Below are 27785 nucleotides of genomic sequence, written 5' to 3'. Positions count from 1 at the left end.
ATCCCGGCATCAGGAGCCTACCACCGGGAGCCCTGCTCCAGATGCACACCGGCGGGCGGCTGGGGAGCGCCCGGCACCCGCTCCGCTTGCAGGGGAGCGGGACCGGGACCGGGAGCGGGACCGGAACCGAGCCCACCCCCACACACCTCCCACACCCGCCCCGGACGCTGCGGGCACGGCCGGGCCGCGCAGGGCGGCGCTCGGGCTGTGGGCGGCCCGGCGGGGATGACGCGCGGCGGGCGGGCAGGAGGAGGGAGGCAGTACGAGAGGGAGGAGCCCGTGATGGCCGGTGCCGCCGCTGTCGCGCTGTCCCTCGCTGCGCTGCCGGCCACCGCCGCCGCCACCCCTCCGCCGCTGTCAGCTCCCGACCACCGCACCACCGCCATGGCCGAGGAGGAGGCTTCCAGCGAAGGGTGAGTGCAGCGGCCGCGGGGTGACCTCCGTCCTCCCCGCGGGTGTCCTGGAGGGCGGCAGGAAGCCTTTCGGGCTGCCCGGGCCGTGCCGTGCCGTGCCGCGCCGCCGCGGGTGCTGCTCGCCCGTCTCCTCTGCCGCCGGCCCGTCTGCCCGCGGCGCCTGCGGGCTGCGGGGCTGCGACCGGCCCGAGCGCCGGGGCTGCGGGGGCTTCGCCTCCCCGAGCGCCCTCCGGGCTCCGCGCTCCGCTCCGGCCCTGCCGCGCTCCGGCATCGCCGCCCGGGCGCTCCCCGCCGTGCGGGCACGTTGCCTGCCATGTTTGCTGCCGCACAGCCCGCCTTCCTGCCATGGCTTCCCGCCTTCTGGCACGGGCAGGCTCCCGGCAGGGCTTGCCACCGGCTCCCTGCGAGCTCCGTGGCTCCGCTGCTTCGCCTTCTTTGCCGGAGCTCCGCCGTGGCTGACAGCTGTTGTCATTGCACACCTGCCCGCAGGCGTGTCCCTGCGCGTTTTCTGCCGCTTTGCTGTGGCGTACGTACGCGCTCCGGCTGTCATCCGCCGTTCGCTCTGCGCCCCAGAGGTCACACGGCTGTGTACAGTCCTGGCGCATGCTCCTGTGTGCCTCTGCGGCTCCATCTGTGCGTACAGATACCCCTTGTTTTCCCTCCATCCATTCGACACATTCACTTGGATTTGGAGCAGAGTGCACTTGTGCCTCTGCGTCTCTATCTGTGCGTACAGATACCCCTTGTTTTCCATACATCCATTCGATACATGCACTTGGATTTGGAGCAGAGTGCACTTATGCCTTTGCGGCTCTATCTGTGTGTACAGATACCCCATCTTCTTCCATCCATTCGACACGTTCACTTGGATTTGGAGCAGAGTGCACTTGTCAGCCTCTCTATGTCATCGTTCTATACAAGTAGGGGATGAGAAGGCATCTATAAATTACAAGTATACGCTGTTGCTCTAACTTTTCCAGTACCTTGCTAACTTTTTCTTTGCTTTCATTTTCTTTTCTTCACCCAAGGCATTCGCATCTACTGAAATGACTCCTATGGCATAAGTTACCCTGCCTCTACATATATCTCTAGTATTTGTTTGTAACCATTTAAACCCTTGATATATGACTGTATTACAGCTAATAACCATTCTTCTGCCTGAAATTACATAGTTCTGCACTATATCTTTTATGAGTATATGTTGAAATGGTTATATACAAGTTACTAATCAAAGGTCTATTCTTCATTTCACATGTTCTTTACATACTCTACAAGTATGCCTTCTTACATGTATGCTTTATTTCTTGTTACACTTAAGCTTCCATTGGAAACCTATTTTTATACTCTACCATTGCCTTCAAGTATGTTGTCTGCCCATGCAGAGTAATACAGTCATCCTATCTCTGAGTTTGTTTACTAAACATACTTAATATATCTGCTGGTCACTTATCTCAAAGTTTGCTCCATCATGTTTTATGGTTCTAGTTCAAACCGTGCTCTAGCTCTCATATCTAGCTCTGCTTTAGTCATACATGTGCTTTATTCCTTCTGTCAGATGTATAAACATGTTTTGTAGGCACTGTTTACATGAACGTTTCCTCTTTCTTTATACTTTAAATATCAGCATATATATGGGTGGTATAGCCCATTACTGATTGCCTAGTCCTCAAAAACTCATTTCTTGCCCTTTCTTCTACATCTCTCTTCTTGTATAACTAAGTCTTGTGTTATTTTGAGAAATCAGACTTTAAATTCTTCAGCTATTTTCATGAAAATCATGGCATACATTCATGACTTCTTAATTAAGGATATTGCTATTTGCATGTTGTTATATTATGTGTCTGTTTTGTTACCGTTCCAAACTATCTTAATCCTCAGTCTTGCTCTCTTTTTAGTCCTTTTTCAAGCTTGGATTTTGGTATTTCATCTTACATATTTTCCGGCTTTGCCGGCTCAATCTGACCAAATCTGGGCTATCCATCTTTTCCAAATTCCCTGTTGTGCCATTATCACCATACATACAGAGCATTCTCATTTCAAATGCAAACTCCAAAAGCTTCCCTTTCGAAGCAATGTGCAGTTTTGTTTACTCTCTAACTCTGCACTCTCCTCTTTTCCTCGAACTTAAAATAGCTTTCTAAAATCTTCCCCTTCACACAACCTCTGCCTTCTGCAACATTACCTGCTTGAAACTACAAGTGAAACCCTTCTTGGTTCTGTGTTCTAAGTGCAAGTCTTAAAATAGCTCTGCCTCAGCCTGTTTTGTTTGTGTGTTCATTCAGCACATTAGCCTGAACTGCATTAGCTGTCTGGTGTGATCACAGAGTGCTGAGTGCTGCTGAGACCGTGCCAAGCACCCTCAACTCGAGTTGCCTTTCAGGATCGTAGCACTCGTTGATCTGGACAGGGTTAAGCTGAATTTTCAAGAGGATTATTGCAAGTTTCTCATGTGGTTTACACAGCTGGATGGCTTTTAAGGGGTGTTGATTTTCAGAACTTCTGAACGATTAGACATTGAAGTGGTATTTTTCAGAGCAAGCCTCCCAATCACTAAAGATTTCTAAGAACAAAATCTCACCATCCTTTTCCACGAATTCAGAAAGTGCACCTGTGTTGAAATGTTAGTGCTTTTATTGGTCGGTTTCTAGCAATAATTAAAATCAGCATTTGTTCTGAAGTTGAGCAAAGCTCAGTACCTAGGGGAAGTTGATAAACAAGACAAATATGTTAAATAATTTTTCATTTAGAATACCATGGCAGTGATAGGAAGTTACAATATGCCCTCAAACCCCTAGATTAAATTACTAGTGACAGGTGCACACAAAGAATGAATGCAAAGTTTATCTGCTTTGAAAACAATAGTGTGACTCAACTTGTTATGCAACACACTTGCTTTTTTGCAGTTTGGGAGCTGTGCAAAGCATGGTGAAAACAGAATAACAGTGGTTTGGATACTTTCTGGAAGATCTCAGATGAAAAATATTCATGGCCTTGTCGCAACTTTGAATAAGAAGATTAACTAAACAAATGTTTTAGTAGTCACAATGACAGTGATTGCTTGGCTAACATGTTACTGCTAGTGATTTCCAAACCTGTTTACAGCCTTGGACCTCCTCTGTGTGAGTTTTAGATGGAGACTTCTGCCTCTGAGGCAGACAGCCTAGTGTCAGCCTTTTGCCAGTATTGAATTCACTTATTCACTCCTGATGCAGCAGGACTGCTTATGGCTTGTAATGTAACTATGAAGAACAGCTACTAAACAGAAAAAAGCTCCCCAAACACATAAAAATGTAACTAGGGAGAACAGCTACTAAACAGAAAAAGCTCCCCAAATTGCAATACTAGAGTTTTTTTTCCCCCTCTGAGATAAGTGGAATAGTTTTCTTTGAAATGAAACTGTAAGGCATCTGCATTACAAGCCCACATCAAATTGCTTGTAAGTGGCCTTTAGTCTTACCAAATAGTGGCTTGGAGTAAAGACATACACTCTAACACCAGTGTTCACAATTATTTTTATGTTATCCTTCAAGCTCGTTTGTATTACAGAACTCAATTTTGAAGTTAACTGTTTGATTAATAAAAGGGGAATAGTTTATTAGTGTCTTCTCTTTCGTAGGATGTTTCACGGTGTTACAGCATGAAGGGGCACTCTCAACTCAGAATTTTTGCCTAAATTTTTTGATGGTTACGTGATCCAGATTTTAAAGCAAACTGAGTGGGTAGGCTGCTGAAAGCAGGATCCTGCTTACTTTTCTTCTTTCCTATAGTGCAAGCTACAACTTGCATTTTTAAAAACTGAGTGAGATGTAAATGCAATGTAGAAACCAGATGCAGGAAAAGGTGAAAAGTAATTTCCTTCCTCTTTTCTGGCTCTGTCGTTTTGGCTGGCAGGGTTGTGTCAGTCATAGCTTCAATGCTTAATGCCTTTTGTGTTATACACGCATGAGCTCATCAGAAGGTGTTTGTACGAGCAGGTTTTCAAGCATTTAGGGGATTATTTCTTATGATTTCTGGTACTTGTATGAATCTGGGGAGGGAAGGTCTGTGTTCATCAAGATCTCTCATTTCCCCTAGTGCAGACTAAAGGGAGAGAGGGAAAGATGGCAAAATGTAACAGGGGCTATCTTCTCATTCTGGTGGCAGAAGAAAGATGCTCATAACCCCACTTTACAAGTATCAAGCAAAGACACTTCTCCAAAAGCTGCCAAAGTAGAATTAGAGGGGGTCTTAGTGGAAATGACAGTGAAGCTATAAATCCAGAGGGGTAACTAGCTGTGGGGCTGCTGTAGTGCTGGTGACTATGAGTCACTGAAGAACACATTTTAGCCAGTATTGCATGTATTTGGATATATGAAAGTTGTTTTAGAGCCAGCTGGGGGCTGATAGGTCCTATTAGAGATCTGTCTCTTTGAAAGGGACAATGTCTGTGTGCTGGGGGATGTGACTGTTCTGAACTTCTATGGGATACTCTGAACAATTCTCCCAGCTGATAAACTATTAAAATGTCTCTTCTTTTATAGAGTGGTTTATATAAGATTTATTGCTGAGGAAATTTCAATTTTTGTGTTTCATAACTTTTGAGTATTTACTTGCAATTCTGACATTCTTGTGGAATAGTTTTTTGTACATTATTTGAATTGACAGCCAGGGAGAAGAGGGCATGGGAGGAAAGGTGAGTGTCTGCATTTATATTGGCTCAGAAAGATCCAGATGAGAAGCTGAGCAGCAGGAGAGAGGTCAGTGGAGAAGAGAGATTTGTGAGTCAGTAAAGCTGTGTAAGGGAATGAGGTTGATCTGGAATAAGGTTAAGAGGGTAAAAGGAGGATTTTAAGTGGCAGCAAGAACACATGGTGACATGGTGAGGAATGGCAGAGAAGGAAGGTGCTTTGAGTGTGTTGTACTAGAAAACTCAAGATGATAGGAGACTACATAAAGGAGGGAAAGATGTGGGCATAAAAAATTGTGTTCTCTGAAAGATGCAAGAGTGCCTGTTGCCATTGAGAAAGTCTGCTTATATATTGAAGTGAGGGAGAGAAGGGTGGCAAAAGGAAAAATGAAGAGGTGAGGTGGGTTAGTGGTCCAACAGACCATTGTAGATTTTTTTCTTGGTAGCATTTAGTAATTTGATGTCCTACCAAAAGCTTCTTAATTACATCTTTACCTTTCCATAAGGGGACTTTTAATGTGATGGCTTCTTAGACCCATGTAACTTCTTAACTTTTTAAAGAGGACTTGCACTTCCTTGACATGCAAAGCATTTGTGATGTAAGCATGTAGAGAAAATAGTCTTTTGTCAAAAGGGTTGTGCACCTCTTAGGTTTTCCAGAAAATGGAAATGGGGATAGGTAGTCCAAAACATTGAATATTGGTTTTTCCATTTTGACATGGGTAATTCTCTGTCACCTTAGGTGACTATGGTAAGGAAACACATCATAGAAGCTGCTCTGAGTTGCAGTGAAACAACCCTGAGTGTGTATTCATACAAGTGGGGTTTGTGTATAGCATGTTTGGAGCTGAGGGAAGTGATCATATGCTTTAGACAGTCTTACATCTGTATTCTTAAATGGCTCCTTATGGAAAAACATTCACTCCTGATGTTGTGATCAAAATTGTGCATGATACACAGTGGAATTTTACCAAAAGAGAGGCAGGTAGGGTGTGAGTGGGCAATGGTGTGGGTTAGTGAGAAGTGCCTGTTCCATGTGTGCTTCACTCTTGGCCAGTTTGATGGAATTTGGGAACAGGCTGAAATGTGGGCTGCTGGCATGGTAGGTATGAGAAGGCTGCAAGGATTAAGCAAGGCTGAAGTCATGCAATATCTGAAGGGCAGCAGGAGTACATTAGTTGATGTATGAATAAAATAGAAGAAGTAGAAAGTTGAATAACATCTGAGGGGAACTAAGAGGAAATTTTCATTTCCTTAATTTTAATTATGCTCTTCCTCATTAATTTTTACTGCAATGTGCAGTGTGTTGTTTGTAAAAACACGTGAAATGTGTTTTAGCTGTGCAGCTTCCCCTTTGCTTCACCTCTGCATCTTCATCTCTGTATTCTGTGTTATTCTCTACTTGATATGTAGTTGCTGATACTTTTTTTCTTTGGATTTTTACTTTTTTTAGCTTTTAAGTAATCTATTGCAGCTTCTTTGTAAACAGTGTGAACATTGCAGGTTGCAGGCTTGGGTTACACTCTATGGGTAAACTTCATTCTTGTGGTACATACTGAAAAAGCACTTGCCATGAAATGGACCTTTGGGAATAGCTAGAAAGAGGGTGGAAAAATTATAAAAGCATAGAAAAGAGGATACATATGTTTGAAAAAAAACCCTCAAAACTAAAAACCAGAAAAAACACAGTGCTGGGAGAGACAGAAGAAAAGGGGAGGGGGCTGCAATGAAGCAAGTTATTCTGCAAGGTGTATCTAGGTCTGAGGTCCAGCATGGAAGGGAGCAGAATTGTAGGTCCTCTCCACTTTGTGAATGCTCAGGTTACTCAAATGACTTAAAATAAGCACTATAAACTTTCATAGCTCTAAAATAGCTAGAAAATCTCATTGGTTATGGAATCACATTAATGAGGTACATTTTCAAGTTAATAAGTGATAGTTAATTTTGATAAACAGTAATAAAACTTGCTTCTGAATTTTTATATTTATTCTGATGTTGAATGTTCTGAACACAGAGTTCAAGATGCAGTAAATACATGAGGAATGCATTGTTTTTACCTCTGTCCTAATGCAGAGCAGTATTCTGCAATAACCTATCATGGGTTTTGTGTTGGAATGGGGCTGATGTATGTTGCACTTCCTAGAAATATTATGCAGAGGTTTTCAAAACATTCTGTTTTAATGTTACTGAAGTATCCAAGAGTTTCACAACATCTAATTGCATGGAACATCTTGGCTCAAAACTCATCTAAACAGGACTTTATGGGCAGGGTTATAATGTCATCTGGAAAAAAAATATGTTATCCTGTTTTAACCTGTTGTCAATGATTGCATCCATTTTTTTGTATCCTTATGAAAAGGTAAACAGACATTTCTTAAAGCAAGGAGATTTTTTGTTCCCATTTTGTTCCCATACCATATTCCTTATACTTGCTTCTGGGTCTTACCTATTTACTATGCACTTCAAGGTCTTTCCCTGAGGATTTTTAGTCTGTTCATGCAATGAATATGAAACATGGAATGTTTTTCTTCTCCTTTTGTCTGCAACTGCTGGAGTGTTTTGTCCTAGGAACATCTCATTCAAATTGTTGAGGTTGCTACATCTGATTTCTATTGTACATGCAGAAACTTTGTCCCTGGATATACAGCCTTCACACCAGCAGTTACTGTGTATGTATACCTGAATGATTCTGACTATACTCACTGTTCTCAGAAGACAGAAACATTAAAGAACATGCTGCACTTCAGGGACAGGAATGAAGGACTTCAAGGACTCCTAAAGTTGCTTATGCTCTTAAGGTTCTCATGAAATCATATCCTAAGTCCTGTTGTAGAAACATCCCTGCCTAGTTAAATGTGGACTTGATGTCATGATTGTGTTACTGTCTGTCAGTGGCAGCTCTGACTTAAAAGCTTGATGTCCTCCAAATTGACTCACAGTCTTTCTTTCCACCTTGTTAGTTCATTGGTCTGCTGGTTAACTTTCTGGCTTTTCTACAGCTGGGTTAAACCATAATTATCTGGTTTAAAATCTAGTGCTTCTTAAACCTGAATTTCACAAATCTGGCACAGAGAACAGCCACCAAGATGGATATAGTGATTGCTGGAGGTTTTCGCCATGGAGGTGTTGCTGGTAACTTAACAAAGGATTGATTCTTGCCATCATCAGTCATATAAACAGCACCCAATATTTTCATATTCCTGGCTATTAAACTATTGAAATGGGAAAGGAAAAGTTTATTATAATACAGTTCTGTGCTGGACAGAAATGAGCCACATGTAAACCTGCTACTTCTCTCTGACATTTTGAGGCAGAAAGTTCTATTTGACTGTGTCATCCTTGACTGTTTCTTTTGCTTTCTGTTGTTTCAGGTTATTACCCATGAACTTGAAATTTAGTAACCAAATATAGAATTTGCTCTGGAAACCTGGTGGTGTTAGTGGTAGAAGAAACCATTCTATGTACCTCTTAAGCTTTGTGTAGGCTACTGCTGATGCTGAGGAAAATGCAGAAAGCATCCAGTAAAAAGGAGATAATGAAAATGGTAAAAGAGTATCTGTAGTTATTTCACTTAAGCATCTGTCCTGTGTTAACTGTGAAGTATTTGTAGAGCATTATAGTAGAACAGTTTTATTTTTTAAATTGACACTTAGCCATAAATTTGATATGCTGACCTTTTTCCCAGTTATGAATACCTGATGCTTCTTTTCACTCCTATTTTGCTAATTCTTAATATTTCTATAACAACTGAAACGGCTGAATGAGTTGTGAGATGGTATTTTTACATGGTATTTTTATGGGATGAGGTTTATGTAAGACCTTAAAAGAGTGAACCTTATGTTGCTTATGTTTAGTTTTCAACATATTGGCAATTTTGAATTCCTTTACTAAAAAAAACTTTTGCCAGTACTGCAAAAATACTTTATGCATAAACAAGAGGGTAGAATCTGAGCTGCACTCCCAATAGCTTATCTGTTACAGTGTAAGAGTCTCTTAATTTGGAGCTTGCTCAAATTGCTGTGTGCTTATAACTGCACTGTCAGCTGAATGACCCTGAAAATCCCAGTGCCATTCCTCTTGGTGCTGCCAGTAACCAAATTGTCTGCATTAATTTGTTTTTCTTTCCTTACTTGCTTCTAAATGGCTGAAATTAATTCTGAGAGTCAGGAGAGGAGAGGGTTAGGGTTTTTGAGAGATCAGCTTCATTCTAATAAGATTTAAGGGTAAAGGGTAAAGCTTGAAGTAGTTTACCAGTGAGTTCACTCAGTGTTTCAGCTTTTAAAGTTTTCTGGCTCACTCCCTAGCTAAAATATTGGTAGTTTGCAATATTGTCTGCAAAAGTTTGATTAAAAATATCAAATACATTTGTTTCCTGAGAGCAAGACAAACAGATGTGCAGCTCTGTTGGTTGTGCCTTCAGTTACTTTATCATAATCCTTTCTTTGCAAGTTACTGTGTATTTGTTGTATAACCTGAGCTCTGGCTTCCTTACTGATGTAATTTTTAAGTCCAAATAATTCTTTGTGACAGGAAAATCCATTCTGCATACTCCTGTCACTGCTGCATGGTTTTTGGTCTGTACTGGGAGTTTTGATTACCATACTAACTTCAAAATTCTTAGTGAAAAGCTGATTTATATTCAACACTTTAGAAAGGTTTATGCATGTCCTGTCTTGCTGGTTTAGAAATTTTTGACAGGTGATCATGTAGCAGATGGTATTGTATTAATTTACTCCGGTTTGGTGGAGTTCTGTTACCATTTTGCAACCTGTTTGCAAACCCCAGGCTTTTTGGTTTGCTCTTCTGCCACACAGACTTTCCACAGGTCATGTCAGCTAGGTCTGCAATGCTGGTGTATGTGGGGAGATGCCTCAGTTGAATGATTTCAAGCTTACTACATCTTGTAAGTCATGCATTTGTATAACTCTAATGTAGGTAAATCATAAGGTTGAAAAGTGAGAGAATGAGCTACATTTATATCTCCTGGACAGAGTTATAAGCAACTTCTGCTGGATATTTTTATGTGGTAGAACTTTCGTTTTTTAAATCCACATTACAAGTGAGAAATCAAATAGGCTGTTCAGCTGTTTTGGTACATACCTCATTGTTAAATGTTAAAATGTTTTGAATTCTTCAGCAGTATCTAAGCTTTCACAAACTTTTTGTATTTCAAATTTGTAATTGGCTGCAGATCCATTAATTTCATGGAATCAATTCTCACAAAGCTGAATAGGGTTAATGGAGCTGACAGAAAGGTAACTGTGGTGCAACCAATTTGTCACATTCTTCATTTGATTTGATCTGGATAGTGGAGGTGAATGGGTGGATCAGATTCATTGTACCTCTGCCTCTACTTGATTCTCAGATCTTTTAAAAGTTACCCCCAGGCAATCCAAGCAGTGCTGTGGCAGCAAGTTCTTGATTCAAATTAACATTCAAGCAGCTAAGGACAAGCAGTATTATCCTGAGCTACAGCTATCACAATGTTCATTCACTCAGTAAGTGTCAAAATACAGTAATAATTGTTTCTTTTTATCCTTCCTTATGCTTGCAACCAGGGTCTCAGAACACTTGTTCCAGCCAGCCAATGAGTTAGATCCTGCCTGATGGCTTGGCCCCTGCATGTGGTGGTTGCAGCTCCACTTGGTCATATGTTTGTGCATGTGCCCCTTTTGTTTGCATTATTTATTATTATATTTGATCATCAACATAGTCTGCTGATGGTCCCCACTAATCTTCTAGTCTCACACTAATCACTTTGACTTTCACTAAGGCATTCAGTGAGTGTCTCCAGGGCTTCCCTAGATGTGTCAGAAGTATGGAAGTTTGTGTGAAGGTCTATCACCAAAGAGAGTGACTTTCTTTGAATGCCTGGCAGGCCAGCAGCCCCCCCACCCCCCCTTCTAGCCTCTGATTTTTCCAGTCTGCAGTACTGCAGATATTTTCAGATGGATGTGAAAAATGTAACTAATCCCGAATTGAAGATGTGAGGAATCAGCCTATGCAATGCTTTGCTCTACTGCTAGTTATTGATTTTTTTAACATGGATATGCATGCTGGCTACTATATGGCCACAAACAAATACATAGGTTAAATTCCACTGGTTACGTACCTCACTAATTTGATGTGTGATACCTGTAAGTACATTCAGTAAAAAACTACAAAAATTTTGGCTGTCAGTTGTCAGATTTATTTTACACTTTCTGAAATAGGAAGCACTTGAGGCCAGTGAACCTCTTCACTCCTCAAAATACAAGATTCTGCTCTTGATTTTTTGTAAAAAGACAGGTGGTAACAGAGTGTAAGGGAAGTGGTGGGTGATGAGAGCAGTGTGTTGTCTGCCCCTTCTGGCAGGGGGTAGCTCACTTAAAATGTGAAACTACTTCTGGAGTCTTTATTTTCCTTTCATAACTCACCTCTATTGCTGGTTTGTACACTGTTTTGAAAGGTCCATTGCTTCATTTTTGACATTATGTAGCACTTACAGCTTTATATCACAGAAATAAAAATTGTAGACCTTGTAAGCAATGGATGTTCCTGTATGCATTTAGAAGACACATGTAGCACAAATGTTCAAAAGAAATTATACAACTATAGCCTTCCAAAGTTATCAGGAAAGTTATTCAAATAGAGTAAATATTTGTTTATTCTCCATGTGTGGAAAACATCTAGCAATGTGGTAAATGATTTTTGGAAGGAGGCAAACAAAGGATTAAGTCTTGAATATAGGTAACTAAATTTTTTTTTTCTAAAATAGTGTTTCTAGAAAATGCCACTTTTTTTTTTTTTTTTTTTTTTCTGCCTGAAAGCCTTCACTGCTTACTCTTTCAGTTTAGCAAGTACAGCAGGACAGAGTTGCAAACATAGTTTCAATTTTAAAAGCTTCAGCTTACTGATTGTATTTGTCAAACTATACATGTATGCAATGTCTCTTCTGAATTAAAATCTAAGTATTTGTAAACAGTTCTTATAACTAACAAAAGAAGGAGTGGGCAACTTGATAATTCTGATACATTTTCCTAAATAATTTTCTTAAGTATCCAGGTGCCTCCCTAGGACTAGGAAATACAGTTCTGGGACTGTGATCTGTAGATGTCACTTCTGTTTCATTGTGACCATATCCCTGCACTATTTTCTTGTTGACGTGTTGCAGCTTTGCATTTCTGTAAATAAATAAATAAATAAAACCTTTAAAGTATTTTCTTCACTGATTCAGTGTTTTTCCTGAGAAAAAATTGCATATAGAGTACATAGAGCTCAAGGAAATAGTGACTAGTTTTGTTTCTGACCTAAGAGTTAAGAATGAAAATGCCTAGTTGAGCATGTAAGTAGCAGAAAGCTTGACTCAGAAGAGTGGTGACCTAGCTGTTGTTTAATAATTTACCAGAGTAATTCATAGCACACCATTAGTGTTATTGTTAAACTCGGATTTCACGGTTACTTGCGGGCAAAATTACTTTTGGCTTGTCCCAGCTTTAACTTCTTAAAATAAATGCATAGTTTAATATGGAAGCAGAATACTTGGATGCCCATTTTTGTATAAGGTGCTAAGTTTCTTCATTTCTTAGATTGCATGAGCACATGGCACAGAGGATGTACAACAATCTGTTTCCAGCCACTTAATTAAAATGATGATAACAATTCCCATGATTCCTCCTTATAACAATTCCAGTGATCTGGTGGGTCAGAAAGGTTATTTACAGAACAGCCAGATATTAGTGTAGAGGAGTAAATAATACTGAATAGCAGTGGGCCTTGAGTGATTGGATGATGAATCCTTTCTGGTCTGGGTTTTTTTCTTAATGTCCCTTCTCAGGTTTCTATGAATCTGAAAAATTCTGCTTGCGTTGCATTGTGCATTCCCAGGAAACCTTCCATGTCATATCATAAACTTAAGGAGCTTTGCAGCTATAGCATGTCAGCCCCTTTGAATGTGTGAAGATCATTAGGGTAAAGAACTTATGGGGGCCAATATTTAATTTATTACTGATGTGTTGTGCATGCTGAAAAACTGGACATTAATAACCTAATAGTCTTTCAGCACCAATTGTTGTGTAACTAATACTCTCAGTGTTTAGTCCTGAAAATCCTGTAACTAACTGGAAAGCAGTTCAGCATAGAAAGAGTGCTAGAGAAAGTAGATTGGGTGACTGACATCTTCCCTGTGAGGAATTGTCCTGCAAGGACAGCTTTGTACTGGTCTAAGCCACTTCAAAACTGGTGAGAGATGAAAAAATAAGATTCTGTCTTAAAAACGAGGGGTAGATTAGCACCCAGGAAGAGCTGTACCAAATTTCCATATCCTTTGCAGCACTGGGCAAGGCAGTGCTGCCAGCTGAGTCATTCCCCATGCTCTCATGGTCAAGGTGGCAGTACCAAGATAGTAACTGACAGCTGGAAAAGCAGCTTCTGTTGTGGGAATTGCTAGTTTGTTTTCATCTGGGACTTCGTTTCTAACTTTATAATTAAGGTCCTAGGTTTTTGCTTTGCTAGGATAAACCTGCTTATTTTTCACTTTTTAAATTTAGAGTAATAATCAGGTTAGGCTGGTGAGTGCAGAGCTTATTGCTTTTTTGGAAATAATAAGTTCATGCAAGGTTATGTGTGTGCAGGCAGACTTCCAAAGGAATTTGAGAGGAGGCTGGACTCCAGTGATTGTTACATATCCTGCCAAGCTTTTTGGGTCGACATGAGGACTCATGTCTCCAGATCAGTATGCTGTGACAGGAGGACATGATGGAGAAACTGCTCAGCCTTTGATGAATGCCCCTGTTTGTGATGCCACTTTATAAATCAGGAAAAAATTAATTCCCTCCCACTCCAAAATCGTGTTCTTCACACCATGTGCTTAATGTGGGCTCTCTTATGAAGAGCAGCAAAAGAAATTTCTTCAAAGCATTAGTGCCAAAAATTACCATGCTGCTCAAGACATTTTTATTCTGTACTGCTGTTGTAGGTTCGGATGGTTGTTCAGCTGGCTTCCTGCCTGGTGTCCCACATCACTGCTGCACCTTAAAGAGGCTGAGGACAAAATGCTGAAATGTAAGTCTTTGCTTTTAACAAGTTTCATAGATATAATCAGATTTTCTATAAATTTACATTAAATATAATGAGAGAAGTTTTTCAGTGTGTCTTTTACACTGTTATGAAATAAACAGGTTTAAAATTACATTTTCATTTTTCACTTATGTAGATATTTGATTAGAAGCTCTCTCCCTTGAAAGGAGCTCCTCTTTAAAACAGTGGTTTCAGTAGAGTGTACTTTATATTTTCTCAGGCGTGTCTAGCAACATAATTTTTTCCCATTTTTTCTCCAGGTATTTCAAGCATATACAATAAACGATACGTGTATTTATCTAATGGAAACAAAATATGGACACTAACGTTCTCTCCAGACCTTTCAAATAAAACTCCACTTGTTCTCCTGCATGGGTTTGGAGGAGGTGTTGGACTGTGGGCTCTCAACTTTGAAGATCTCTGTGAGAACAGGACGGTTCATGCTTTTGACCTCTTGGGATTTGGCCGTAGCAGTCGACCACACTTTGACACTGATGCTCGGGAAGCAGAAAATCAGTTTGTGGAATCCATAGAAGAATGGAGAAAGGAGGTGGGGCTAGAAAAAATGATTTTGCTTGGGCACAACCTAGGTGGATTCCTGGCTGCTGCTTACTCCTTAAAATATCCATCAAGGTATGTGAAAATAAAGGGATTCCTTTTCTGTATTCGACTGTTGATTTTAATATAGATTTTATTTCATCAAGCTCTTTATAAATAATCTTTATGTAGATGACTGTGATGATTTGTAGAAGTGATACTGAATTCTCAGACCAAAGTATTAATTGTATGGTTTGTTTCCAGGTGAATGAAATAAGTGGATATTGTAAACATGATTTTCTGTGTGCTTTTCTGTATCTCATCAGTTCAGTTGCCATGTTAGAAGATGAAATAGCAGTGGATATATTTATTTATGAGTGAATGTTTTGTCTCAAAGATTGTTTTTTTGAAGGGAAAACAGGCCTGTTTCTGCCAAACTTCCCACTCTTATGGATAACATTGAAATTTCTGAATATTATTTCCCTAGGTAATTCATACCTATATGCTAGCAGTCAGCCTGGTGCCAGCAGAATGATGTAAAAATTCAGTGACTCTTTGCTTTAAATTGTCTGTATGCCACTTCATATTTCTTTGCAAGACAACCCATCTGCATCAGTTCTTTAATTGTATTTCATCAGCATTTTCTGCACCATGTTGTGTCCAATAGTTAATACATTTATTTTGCTTAAAGTAGTAATTTGTTTCTTTTATATATCTGGTTATAAGTGTGGTTATATATCCCCTGCTGAGCTAGGATCTCACCAACTGAGGTAATTCTGTGTCAAAAGAGAATAATGCTTTTGTTGGGATACACAAAGTAGTCTCCTATGAGAAACTGAATATAAGCTTAGCTCTCCACATCATATAGCAAATTCTATATTTTACTAAACATAGCTTACTCTTTTCTATTCATGTCAAGTTTTACTGTTTCTTTGTTTCTCACTTGGATATATTTGAAGTAATTTCATGCATCATTTTCCCCTAAAACATTTTGCCTTTTTCTTTCTAAATGGACAACAGTTAGCACAAGTAGCTGGAAATAATGTGTGCAACTAGGTGTGTTTCTAATGCAATTAGAAATTGCATTCAGAATTGCATTAAAGATATAGAACTATTATCCTTTTATTTATAAAACAACTTCTAGCTAACTAGTTAGCTTTTTGTAGGGATCACTTATAATTTCCTTAAGTCTTTTTCCAATCTATCTATAGATGGCACTGTCCCATCCCTATGGGATGGGATATTGGTTTTGCCTGCTGCTGATTTACACCAAAAGTGATGCTTTATTTTCATGCCTCACTTTGCTTTAGATGGGGTTAATTAATTTGGGGATGTTTCAGTTTGTGCTCTCACATAATTAGTGTTTCTCTGAAATTAAACTAAGACCACCAAAATAACTGTTGACTGTTAAAATTTGTTAAAATTGACTGTTAGGGTCTTAAAAGAGCCATGAATCAGTGATAAATATAGTACAGCTTTCAGCCAGGTTATCTAACAATGCATTAGAGGCTTAAGGGATTCTGGATACATATTGTTAGGAAAGTAGATCTGTTTCCCCAAGCATAGGTGATTTGTTAATTTGCTACACTGTACCAGAATCCTTCATGGAAAATCCAAGGCTACTAATCCAAAAAGATTCCCATTTAGCATATCACCAACTTGAAGTGGGCCATGATTTTCAAATACTGCAGTTTCTGGACATTTACTTTTGGAGTGATTCTCATTGTCAACTTCCCATCATCCTGGGTTATGTTTTAGGCTTGATTACCAAAAGGAGAAATGCCAATCAGGAAGGAAAGTATTAGAGAAAGGAAACAAAGGTTACTCTGTTTTTATTCATTTGTTTTCTGTATTATACTTCATGCCACAGTTTGTGCATGGAGTTTGTGGCTGTCCTGAATGGCCCCTCATTGCAGGCACTGCTGTGCCTCTGATCTCTCCTGCTTGGTTTGAACTAGATTCTACCCTTTTTCTCTTACTGTTGCTATTTGCTGCAGGATGTGAGTATGGCCATAGCTGAGCCAACAACCAGGAAACGTGTTTGTGATGTTAATCCTTTCCAACCCTTCATTCCAAGCACAGGTTTTTAGTTTTCTAACTGATCATAACCCAGAAATAACTTCTGGGATCACTTCGGGCATCATTTTAGCCACTATGAACTCAGATCCTGTGTTAATACATACTCTTATGACTTTAACAAGGAAGGATGTAATGAAGCAAGAAGTAAAGATAAAAAGGCAAAAAGTTAGAGATAAAAATAGAAAAACCATAGACAGATTTAGGTTAGATAAGACTTTTAAGATCTAGTTCAACTCTTAACCCAGCATTTCTGAGTCTACCACTAACCCTTGTCCTTGAGCACTGCATCCACACATCTAAATACCTCCAAAGATGGGTACTCAATCACTTACTTGGGCATAGTATCATAAAATGGTGTAGGTTGGAAGGGACCTAAAGGATCATCTAATTCCAACCCCCCTGCCATGGGCAGGGACAACTCCCACTAGACCATATTGAACAAGACAGCCTGTTCCAATGCTTGACAGCCCTTCCAGTGAAGAAATTTTTCCTAATATCCAATCTTCACTTCCTTGATGCTGTTTCCTCATGTCCTATTGCTGGCTACTTGGAAGAAGAAACCAGCCCCCATCTTGCTACAGCCTTCTGACAGGTAGTTGTAGAGAATGGTAATGAGGAAGCTGACATGGAAAAATCATCTTAAAATGGAAAACTGTAGTCAAGAGTCACTTTTTTCCCAGAAATCACCACTATCTGGGACAGTTAAGAGTAGATGTTATTATGGGATTAAATGGAAAAGGGACAATTAAAGGGAAAGGGACCATTCTAATCTACCAGAGTGAATTAGAATTTTGCTTGAGGGGGGCCCAGAGCATGAAGTGATCAATAGTTGCATGTGCTGCAGGCTCCTACAATGCTCAGTGTACTGATATTCCTTTGAGTAATGATTTTACAAATTCTCTCTCTGATGTTTTCTTTCATGACCTAAAATCAAAAAAATTAGAAGACTGCTGCTAGTTTTACTCTGCCTTTTTCAGTTTAAATTTTACTTTGATAAGATGATTTTTCAGTTAAATTGTGTCGCTTCCTTGAACAGAGATCTTAGACTTCTAGAAACTTCACTTTAATGAAACAGATGTAATTATCCTCTTTTCTGTCAAATGAAACTGCTCCTGCAAATAATATTGACTTAGCATTTAGATGAGGTTATTTTTAAAAACAGAAACAAGACTATCCTTTCTCTCAAATGTTTGTGACGGTGAGTATCTGTAAAATACTGGGTTTCTCTTTGTGACACATGCTTCCATGTTTCTGGTTCATACATATGATTAGGTGCAATTCACTCTCTAATTAGTAATTGAAATCAAAACTGTTGATGAATCAGAAACTAGGTAATAAGCTTCTGTGATAGAAGTGACTAAAGTAGACTGTGTGTATGTATCTGTAAAACAGCATGCTTTCCTTATGCTCTGTTGAAGAAAAGCTACTGTACTTTAAACTGCTGAACCTTTTTTGCCAACAGGGTCAAGCATCTTATCTTAGTGGAGCCGTGGGGTTTTCCAGAGAGGCCTGACAGTGCTGAACACGAAAGACCAATTCCAATCTGGATCAAAGCACTAGGAGCTATATTGAGTCCATTTAATCCTTTAGCTGGGCTAAGAATAGCAGGACCCTTTGGTGAGTTTTAGCTACTCTTAAATACCATTTCTGTTTTGGTTAAATATAAACATGGAGCAGACAGAGCATTATGATAAGCTTTTTTGCAAGTCTGTGTCAAGTTGGAGGAGAAAGTGGAAGAGCTTGAAGAAAGTTTGAACTCTTTAGGACAGAAGGCAAACTCTTGCTTTTAGAAATACTAGTACAGTACAGCAAGCTACCCTGTATGATCTGTACAGGCTCCAGTTATAGTGAGTTGGATTATGCAGACATCTGTTGGGGAACCCTGACAGAGAGGTGTGAGTGTGAAAGGTTTTTTTCTGGTTGCCTCTGGTCACAGTCCATTTAACTTCCCTTCTAATTCCAGTTTGATGAGCAATTGGAATTTCCAAATTCCCTTAACATTATAAGGTAATCTCTCATATATGCAAACATCTGAGTTTAGAGAAGTTGAAACTGGGTTCTTTCCATTAGCCATTTTCATACTACTCTAGAAAATCTTGTGGGCTTCATTGGTGTACTGCATTATGGTGGCAGTTGATATTTCCATTTCTTCAACAGCACTGATGGAATGGTAGATAAACTCTGTAATACTAGGGCTAGGTAGGCCTGACCAAAACTATGGTTTTAGTTTATCTGGGGAATGGGGAGAAGAGTGTAATAAAATCTAAAAGTCATTGTATGTATTCCTTCTAGAAGACAAAGAGGTTATGTGTCTGTTACTCTCTGTGCTACAGAAGTATCTTCTGGAGTGGCTTGGAAAAAGATCCTTCTGGCCCCTCACAAGTTATAATTAACTCACCTCTTCATCATTTTTGATATTCAGTCTGAAGATAGACTCGTGAGATTTCCAGGCTTTGTTTGCATTTAAACCACATCTGTTTCCTATATCTGTTTCTATAGAATATATATTTTAATGTGCTGCATATGCTGATTTGTTTATTTCTTTCCAATAGTGTGACAAATTTAGTTTTTTCAGACAAGCAACATGTTTTGTACAGAGCAACACGTTTTGTACAAACAGATTTTTGTTTTCTAAGTAAAATGCTAATTTGGTTAACAAAACAACCTGGAAAATATTGAGTGATATGCACTGATGTGTTCTATCCAATAACAAGAGCACGCATAAATCAATCCACGTGGGAAAATTCAAAGCTGAAATTGTCTCCCTTAGCAATAAGTGGAGTCAAACATGCTGCACAAGCAGACTGTCTTGGCAAGGTGTCCCCAAACCTAGCCTTGCTTATAGGTTGCCATGGAGGGCAGTGCCTTTAAAAATTTTTTGATCTGTTTCTCACTTTACTGGTAAAAAAGTTTTCTGTCACCAACTTAAGTTCTTGATAGGTGAAACTTAGTTATTGGAGAAGACTAGGTCTAAACTTTGTGCTGCAAGTAGGCATCAGATGTAACCTGATGAAGGCACTGAACTGAACCCAGATTTTGTTCCATGTGCAAATGTGCTTAAGCTGATGGACAGACAGTTGTTTGAACCTCACTCTAAAGCCAGTTGCTCTTGTTCAAAGGTATGAGTTCAAATGTGAGCCAAGTTCATTGGGATATCACAATAGTATCACATAGATATTTAATCAGGCCCACGGGCAAATACTTAAAACTGTGAGAGAGACAGAATCCAGAGATATTTTTTTGAGTGGTTCCAGGTAGTTGATTTGCATGTTTGATTTGCATGTTTTCCTTCACTTTCTGGAACAATCACCCAGGAATGTCACAGTTTGTTGGAAGTTTGGTGCTTAGGCTGGATTTCTAAATTCCAGTCCTAGAGCTGGATGCCTGAAAATTCCTCACAACAGAACTGTCACTGTGATCACACCCTTTTTGTGGAACTTGATGTCTTCAGTGTTAGAATTTCTTACAGTATTTTAATAGACACTGTGGAAAACATCAGCCAGACAATTCAGAATTTCTTCAATAAATATTACAACAATGATTTACAGTCTGATTTCATTTAAAAAATTTGTTCCAGGGTGCCTTGAATGCTTGTTTCATTCTCCCCCATAAATTCCCAGGGAGGAGATGTTTGGGAATTGGACCCACACACAAAGCACTTCTTATCAAAACAGAAAGTGAATTCTAAAATTTGGTAACACTTCATGCCATGGCCTTTACGCTGATAGCAGGGCGAGGCACAGAATTTAGTCTCTTTCTTCCAAGTACTCTTATTCCAAGCCAGCTGCATTCATTTCTGTTCAAGAAACCCAAACACACAGAAAAAGAAGTCCAGCAATTGTATTTTATGTAGGGAAAACAGAGCAGAGCCAATTGCCAGACTTTTTTTTACAAAATCTTCATTGCTTTGGGAGTTAAATCAGTGTTTCATAAGGGAATTAATTTCTCTTGCACTGTATTAGTTTTCTAAATCTGTTTAAAGCATGCGTAAGGGCATGTTGCAATAATCTCAGGGTTACGAAAACATAGATCACTGTGACAAGGTCTACATAAATAATACCAGGCCTTTGCCCAGGACTGGGTGGGAAGAAGTGACATCATTATAATTGCACAGAATAACAACAGTATGAAGTTCCTACCATCTGGAAAAAGGGAAGCATAACCATGGTCAACTCAGTGTCCACGTGGAGACCAGCGGTGGTCACAGATCAGTGTTGGGATCTGCTGTTACCCATCTTTGTCAGCAGCGCAGACAGTGGGGTTGAGTCTGCTGATGGCTCCAAGCTGTGTGGTCAACAAGCATTAGGGGAGGGATGCCAGCCAGAGGGACTTGGACAGGCTTGGGAGGTGGGCAGTGCCAACTCATGAAGTTTAGCAAGGCCATTTGCAAGGTCCTGAACCTGGGTCAGGGCAGTCCTGACCACCCCTGAACAGAGAATAGATTGAGAGCAGCCCTGAGGAGAAAGATCTGGGGTGTTGGTTGATGAGAAGCCCAAAATGACCCAGCAATGTGTACTCACAGCCCAGAAAGCCAACCACATCTAGGGCTGCAGGTACATGACATCAACCCCATCAAGAGCAGGATGGCCAGCAGATTGAGGGAGGTGATTCTCCCCCTCTGCTCTGCTCTCATGACGCCCCATGTGTCATACTGCACCCAGCTCTGAGGCCCCAGTAGGAGAATGTTAGACATTCCCATTGGAAATAGTCGGGAGGAGTGACATGACGATGGTCAGAAGGCTGGAGCACCTCTGATGACAAGCTGAAAGAGTTGGTTGGGATTCAGAAGAGAAGGCTTTGGGGACACCTTGTAGGAGCCCTCCAGTACCTAAAGGAGGCCTACAAGTGAGCTGGAGAGCAACTCCTTACAAGGGTCTGTAGTGATAGGACAGGGGCTAATGGCTTCAAACTGAAAAGTTTAGATCAGATGTTAGGGATGACTAATACTCTTAAACTAAGATTAGCCTTGTGGCGAGGCTCTTGTTCCAAAGATCCATCTGGTCAGTGTAGAAGAGGCTTCTTCTATAGAGAAATGATTCAGAAAAGGATGCTTAAGTTTAGAAGGCCTGAATTGGCCCCTGAAAAGACCCACTTCTCTACTGGCTTGTTAGGAGAGCATGAGGACAATGGTTTACAACATTAAATCTGTTTATTTATACCTGTGCTTGTGCCTTATGTTAAGATTTCTACACCTGCTTTTCATCATAGGCTTCTGTTCTTTTAACCACACACAAGTTAGATGAACTAGCTTCAGAAGCAGACTGTTCTGTAAGAGGAGAAGACAGACTTAAGAAAGAAAAATACCCCAGTTTTTTCAACAGTGCCTTCTGGTCCTGAAAGGTGTAGTGCATTTAACCTACCCAGTGCTGCCAGAGCAAGGAGAATGTATTGGTGTCATGTGAGACTAAACTGGTGACAAAAAGACACTGCTTAGCCCTTTTACTGGTCCCTGTTGTAGGTTTCTTCTATTGCTATAGTGACCCTACTCAAACATTCCCCATATGTTTTCAAAAGGGAGAGCAGCATAAAATTCTTTATATTTCATTCCTGGTAAGTGTAATTCCATCCTGTTTTCCCTAAGACATGCAAGTGGTAAAACCAAATACAGGTTTAGAAGCCACAAGTTTCAAGGGTGTGTGTTCTGAGGGCTCTAATGAAAAGCATTAGGCAATCTGATAAAATAATTTATATACATTCCCCCTCTAATAGTGTTTTCTCTTTTAACAGGATTAAGCCTTGTTCAACGTTTAAGACCAGATTTCAAACGAAAATATTCATCAATGTTTGATGATAATACTGTGGCTGAATATATCTATCACTGCAATGTACAGTCACCCAGGTGAGTATGAACTTCCCAGTGTATGTTTTGAAGTCTGTTGTTCATTTACTGAGTGCCTGCTACTCCCTCCAATGGCCATGGCAGCAGTGTGCATGCTATTTTTTTTTTATTGTGGCATTTATTATACTGACGGAAAAGGCACTTTTTCTGAATTCCTGATACTGATAAATGTAAAAAATATCCTAATTCTGTGAGTTTGGGCACTGCATTTAATGAAATAATTGTTGGAGAATTTTAATGTGTAAAGAATTTCTTTAAAAACTTTAAAAATAAAGCATTTCATTATTTTTAAGTGCTACCACTTAGTCATACAAAAACATGGGCTTTTTCTGTTGAAAATTATCTGTAAACCTTGGAAACTTACTCTTCTTAATTTAAAAAATCCCAGCCTCATGTACTCTGTGCTACCAAAAGGCACAGATACCCTATATTATATAAAAAGCAGGTCCAATAGCAACTGAAATTGTTTTTACCCTTTTGAATGTCTTGAAGTGGTGAAACAGCTTTCAAGAACATGACAATTCCTTATGGATGGGCAAAAAGGCCAATGCTGCAACGCATTTCACAAATGGATCGAGACATTCCTGTCACAGTGGTCTATGGAGCACGTTCCTGTATAGATGGCAATTCTGGCAGCACTATCCAGTCTCTGAGACCAAATTCTTATGTGAAGACAATAGTAAGTTCGACTTCTAAAGCAGTTGTTTGTTTTTTGTGTGGATTTGTTTAAATCATATCTATGTGGCCAGGTTGGATGGGCCCTGTGCAACCTGGTCTGTGAGGAGGTGTCCCTGCCCATGGAAGGGGGGTTGGAACTAGATGAGCTTTAAGGTCCTTTCCAACCCAAACTATTCCATGGCTCTGTTTTTTCATAGCAGCTGTAGAAATGGTGTCACTTTTGATTTAGAGCCTGGGGTGATAAGTTCTGTTTTCTGTAAGAGAGAGAGAGAAAACAAATGTTACATCCGAGAAAACCCAGACAAAAGTGTTGAGTCCGCAGGCTAAGAACAAAACTTACTGTAGCACTAGAAGCCAAACTAGATCTGTGAGCAAAGTGATTCTATATTTTATTCTACAGTAGGTAGAAGTAGGTGTTGTGGTCACTGTGTTTCAAACCACACCACTCCACTATTGCCATTTATATGTAAGGTAGTGGAGAGGCTCTCATAAACTCTCTTCATCTGTCTATATAGTCCATTTGTTCCTCTGATCAGAGAGTAGTTTTCACCTAGTGCTTAGGTTCTTGTGAGCATCTTTCTTTAAGTCATTAAAAAATTACTTAGTGTTACTACCTAAGTAGTCTTACTACCTAAGACATTTTTGTTTAGTGGTATGATACTTTCATTTAAAATGTGTGTACTTACAACTTGTACAAGTGCACACTGCATTTTTTGTTGTTGATTTCTATAAAAACAAACTAATTTGAAAGTATTCTTCGCACATTTTCACATCAGTCAGCTGTGATAATTGAATATGCATACATGTTAAAATGCTGTGAGGTGATAAAATGTTTGAACATGCCAGCTGTGATGTCTGGAACTATCTGGACAGAAGTGTACAATGTGTAATATTGATAGTATACTATAACAAGTCATCCAAATAAAATTTTATAACTTAATGCAGCTGAATTTAGAGGTGAAACTCAGAGAAAAGACATTGTAATCAACTGTATTCAAGAGCACAGATACATTTAATGAATGCTGACATGCAGACTGGAAGGGTCACTTAACTGCTTAACCAGAGAGAGGGAGTTGTAACAGAAAATCACTGTTTAAAAGTGTACAGTATATTGCTGGGACAAGCTTGTACCATTCAGGGAGATTTTTTCCATTCTAGTTGGGGACTTTAAGAAGGGACTGTTGAAAATTGTATTGTATTCCAGGGTAAAATTTTGCCAAGCCAAAACCAGATTCTAAAAGGTAAGTTGGAGTGGTAAAATTGCAGGTTCGCTCAAAAACCTATAGGAGGGCAGGAGCTCAAATGAGACCTGGATGTGGACTGGGCATGCTTGGTAAAATGAACAGAGATTCTGTGGTTTTGTTAAATGCATTTATGCCTGAGTAATTTTTACTTTGAGTTTCTGGGAGTTTTTAACACAGTAACATAGCTATATTTGTAGGAGATTCAGTTAGAGACTTAAGAGAGGATGTTTTAAGGAGGGGAGGAAAAAAGAATTCTAAATAAAGATTTAGTCTTGAACTGACTGTAAAATAGAAAGAAAACAGGTCAATGCTGTATGCTTTGGTGATGGTTTACTTTGTAGTGTTTTTGCATATTTGAGTGGAGAGTGAAGAGAACCAAGATGCATCTGAAATTTCATATGCAAGGCATATATATCTGCTAAATTTTTTGTGCAGTGACTTGTGCACACTTCAGTGGTGGGGCTTTTTTCAACAAGGTGAACAGTTGAATAAGCAGTAGTTTCACTTCTTTTCCTTTGTAGCAGTTTCTTTACAAGGAAAATAATATTTTGGTATTCCTAACGTTTAGAATCTTTTTTAGCTGTATGATGCCAACTCTTAGGTAATGTATAAAAGCCAGATTCTTCACCTGTCCCAGTATTTATTTGTTTATTGCATTTTAGTGATACTGACATGCTTCTTCACCTTTGTCCTCCAGGCTATCCTCGGTGCAGGTCATTACGTGTACGCCGATCAACCTGAAGACTTCAACCAGAAAGTGAAAGACATCTGTGACTCAGTGGACTGAATGTCCTCTGCTCCTCAGAAAGTCACACCATAGATAGCATTTAATGGCAATACTCTCTAGGAAATCACTAAAGAATGCAGAGCTAATGGAACAGGCTCTGCTTGCACACTGTTTCTTCTAAGAAGCCATTTGCACACTTAAACCACTGAGTGCCTATTTTTGGGGGGAATGAAGAGGTTTGAACCTAACTTTGTACAGCTTTTTTTTTTTTTTTTTTTTAATTGTCCTGTCAGATACAAAATTACATGTAACTTTTGAAACTGGAATTTTCTTCAAAATTTAATTGAACTTTGCACAAGTTGAACTCTCTAAAAATGCAAAATTCTCCAACATGGAGACCTGTATCAATAGAGATACAATGTACAAAATGCAATTTGGTTTCTTTGTGAACTGTCATATTTTTAGCTGATGTTTCATAGCAAGAATATGAAACTGCCTATGTATTTCATTTTTGGAACCCAGAACTCCATATACAATATTTTAAGAGGATTTGTTTTTAATTGGAGTGGTAACAGCTTATGAAACTGATTTTGGGAAGGGGATGGGGCCAAAATAATGAGCAGTGTCTGTCACTGAAATATGTTTGTTAGTTTATAAGAAATTGAGGCTCAATATTAGGAAATCTATCTTCTGTTGGATTTTATTTCCATTTATCTCAAAGCATCCTTTTCCATCTGTGCAACTTTTACTGAAGACTCAGTTTGCAAGAGTCAATGATGTCACCAGCACTCAGGCTTCCATAAATATTTTGATGTGTAGATTTCTGTGATTTGAAATACAGAAGATAGCTGTTAGTTACTCCACCTATTTTTAACATTTACTGCAAGATTTGTTACTAGTCTAAATCTAACAATTGTGGATAAGTTGATAAGATTTTGATTAGGGCTGGGAGATATCCACCTGTATAGTGAGCATATTTCTCATTTTCTTTCATTAGAAAGCCTAGCCCATATTTTAGTGATTTTGAGCTGAAGGAGAGGCAGAGGCAGAGTATTGATGTTCTCTAATTGGGAACTACAACAGCTTAATGTATTTTATTTAACATTCAGCCTCCTTATAGGAAGGATTATTATTGGAATGAGCAATACCACTGTAATGATTTGCAATTACATGTTTTGGAGATTCTTTATATATTTTAATTGAGTATTTCAATATCAGAGATAGTCCAGTCTCTGCTACTTTTTAAATTATAGTTTGATGTTAGTACTTCACATGCCTAGTAAATTATGTTAAGAAAAATACTTTGTCACTTTAAAGCCAAATAATGTGGTGGTTTGTTTTTTAACAAGTTTACATACAACTATGGATCTGGTTTTGAATATTCAATTGACTACTGAAGAGTTCTTGATACTTTTATACAAGGAAAATTTGAAATAATGATAGCACCATCTTAAAGCTTGAACTATGTGCATTTTTTTTTCTCAAATTAAGGAATTGTTACACAAATTTATGATGTGGAAGGCAAAGGTACCTAAAATATTCAGAAGGTAATGTGATTGTGTTTCCCAGCAGAACATAATCTCTCTTACTGAAGGAGATATTTACCTATATGGTGCTATGTAAACATCAAACAGTTTTTGTGACTGCCTTGACTGGTAGCACTTCATATCTAGCAAGATAAATATTTTAATTAAAAATAAGTATTGCATTAAATTACTTTTTTAATTAGCAGATGCCAGAACTGTAAGACAAAATTTTGGGTAATTTGGTAAAATCTTGAGTTGAAGATGGAAAATCAGAATTATCAATTCCATTTTTTAATATAAGCTATAAATTATCAGTCATGCCACCATTTAGGTGGATGCCTTCAGCATGTTGGTTATTTTTCACCCTTTTCAGTGTCTTATTTTGTATTTATCAACTTAAACAGCTGCTTTAGTTGTGCATAAAAACCTCATGCAAAAATAAACTTTTGAGTCTCCTCCAAATAATGAAAGGTGAAACAAATTATTGGTATTTTCAGATAGCACTTACTGATGGGAATTGTAGATTCCACATCAAAAGTTGGAAGTAGGGATAAAAATTGCACACTGGATGTGAATATTGTTTTAAATATCCCCTGCTTTTTCAGCTTATTGTACTAATAAGACTTACTGCTTATGTTTTGCACAATAAAAACAATTCTGAAATGTTACATTTGATTAATGTTAAGACATTATATTAGGGTTTTTTTTAATTATGTGCAATTAAGACCTGGAAATCAAGAGTTATTAGTAAGTTGAGGTAAATGAGGTAAAATACATTAAAAATACAGTAATACTTATTTTCAAATAAGTAACCTCTGTTCTTAGGTTTCCTTGTATTTAACAGAAGCTGGTGAGTGTTTGTCAACAAGTAGCTGCAAGATGAGAATGTTGATTGTATGTATAGGGAAAAGGATTCTGTAGAATCTTCCAGGCAGTATTAGATGCTGCTGTGAAGGTCAAGGTGGAATTCTGAATGTCCTACTGTGTGCAACATAACCTGATCAAATGACTTTAATAAA

The 27785-nt window shown here is 39.0% G+C and overlaps 1 protein-coding gene across 1 annotated transcript; it reads left to right on the top strand.

Moving 5' to 3' along the window:
* Positions 1 to 243: 243 nt before the first annotated feature.
* On the top strand, positions 244 to 27434 carry ABHD5 (abhydrolase domain containing 5, lysophosphatidic acid acyltransferase). The gene is made up of 7 exons (XM_079301234.1): positions 244 to 413; positions 14036 to 14121; positions 14397 to 14769; positions 18215 to 18369; positions 22480 to 22591; positions 23084 to 23270; positions 25211 to 27434. Exons 1-7 carry the CDS (start codon positions 283 to 285, stop codon positions 25298 to 25300), a joined length of 1134 nt encoding a protein of 377 aa, XP_079157360.1. The 5' UTR covers positions 244 to 282; the 3' UTR covers positions 25301 to 27434.
* Positions 27435 to 27785: the final 351 nt, after the last annotated feature.

The sequence above is a fragment of the Erithacus rubecula genome (assembly GCF_903797595.1).
Source record: "Erithacus rubecula genome assembly, chromosome: 3".
In the NCBI taxonomy this organism is placed as follows: domain Eukaryota; kingdom Metazoa; phylum Chordata; class Aves; order Passeriformes; family Muscicapidae; genus Erithacus; species Erithacus rubecula.
This window is presented reverse-complemented; position numbering and strand designations above follow the sequence as displayed.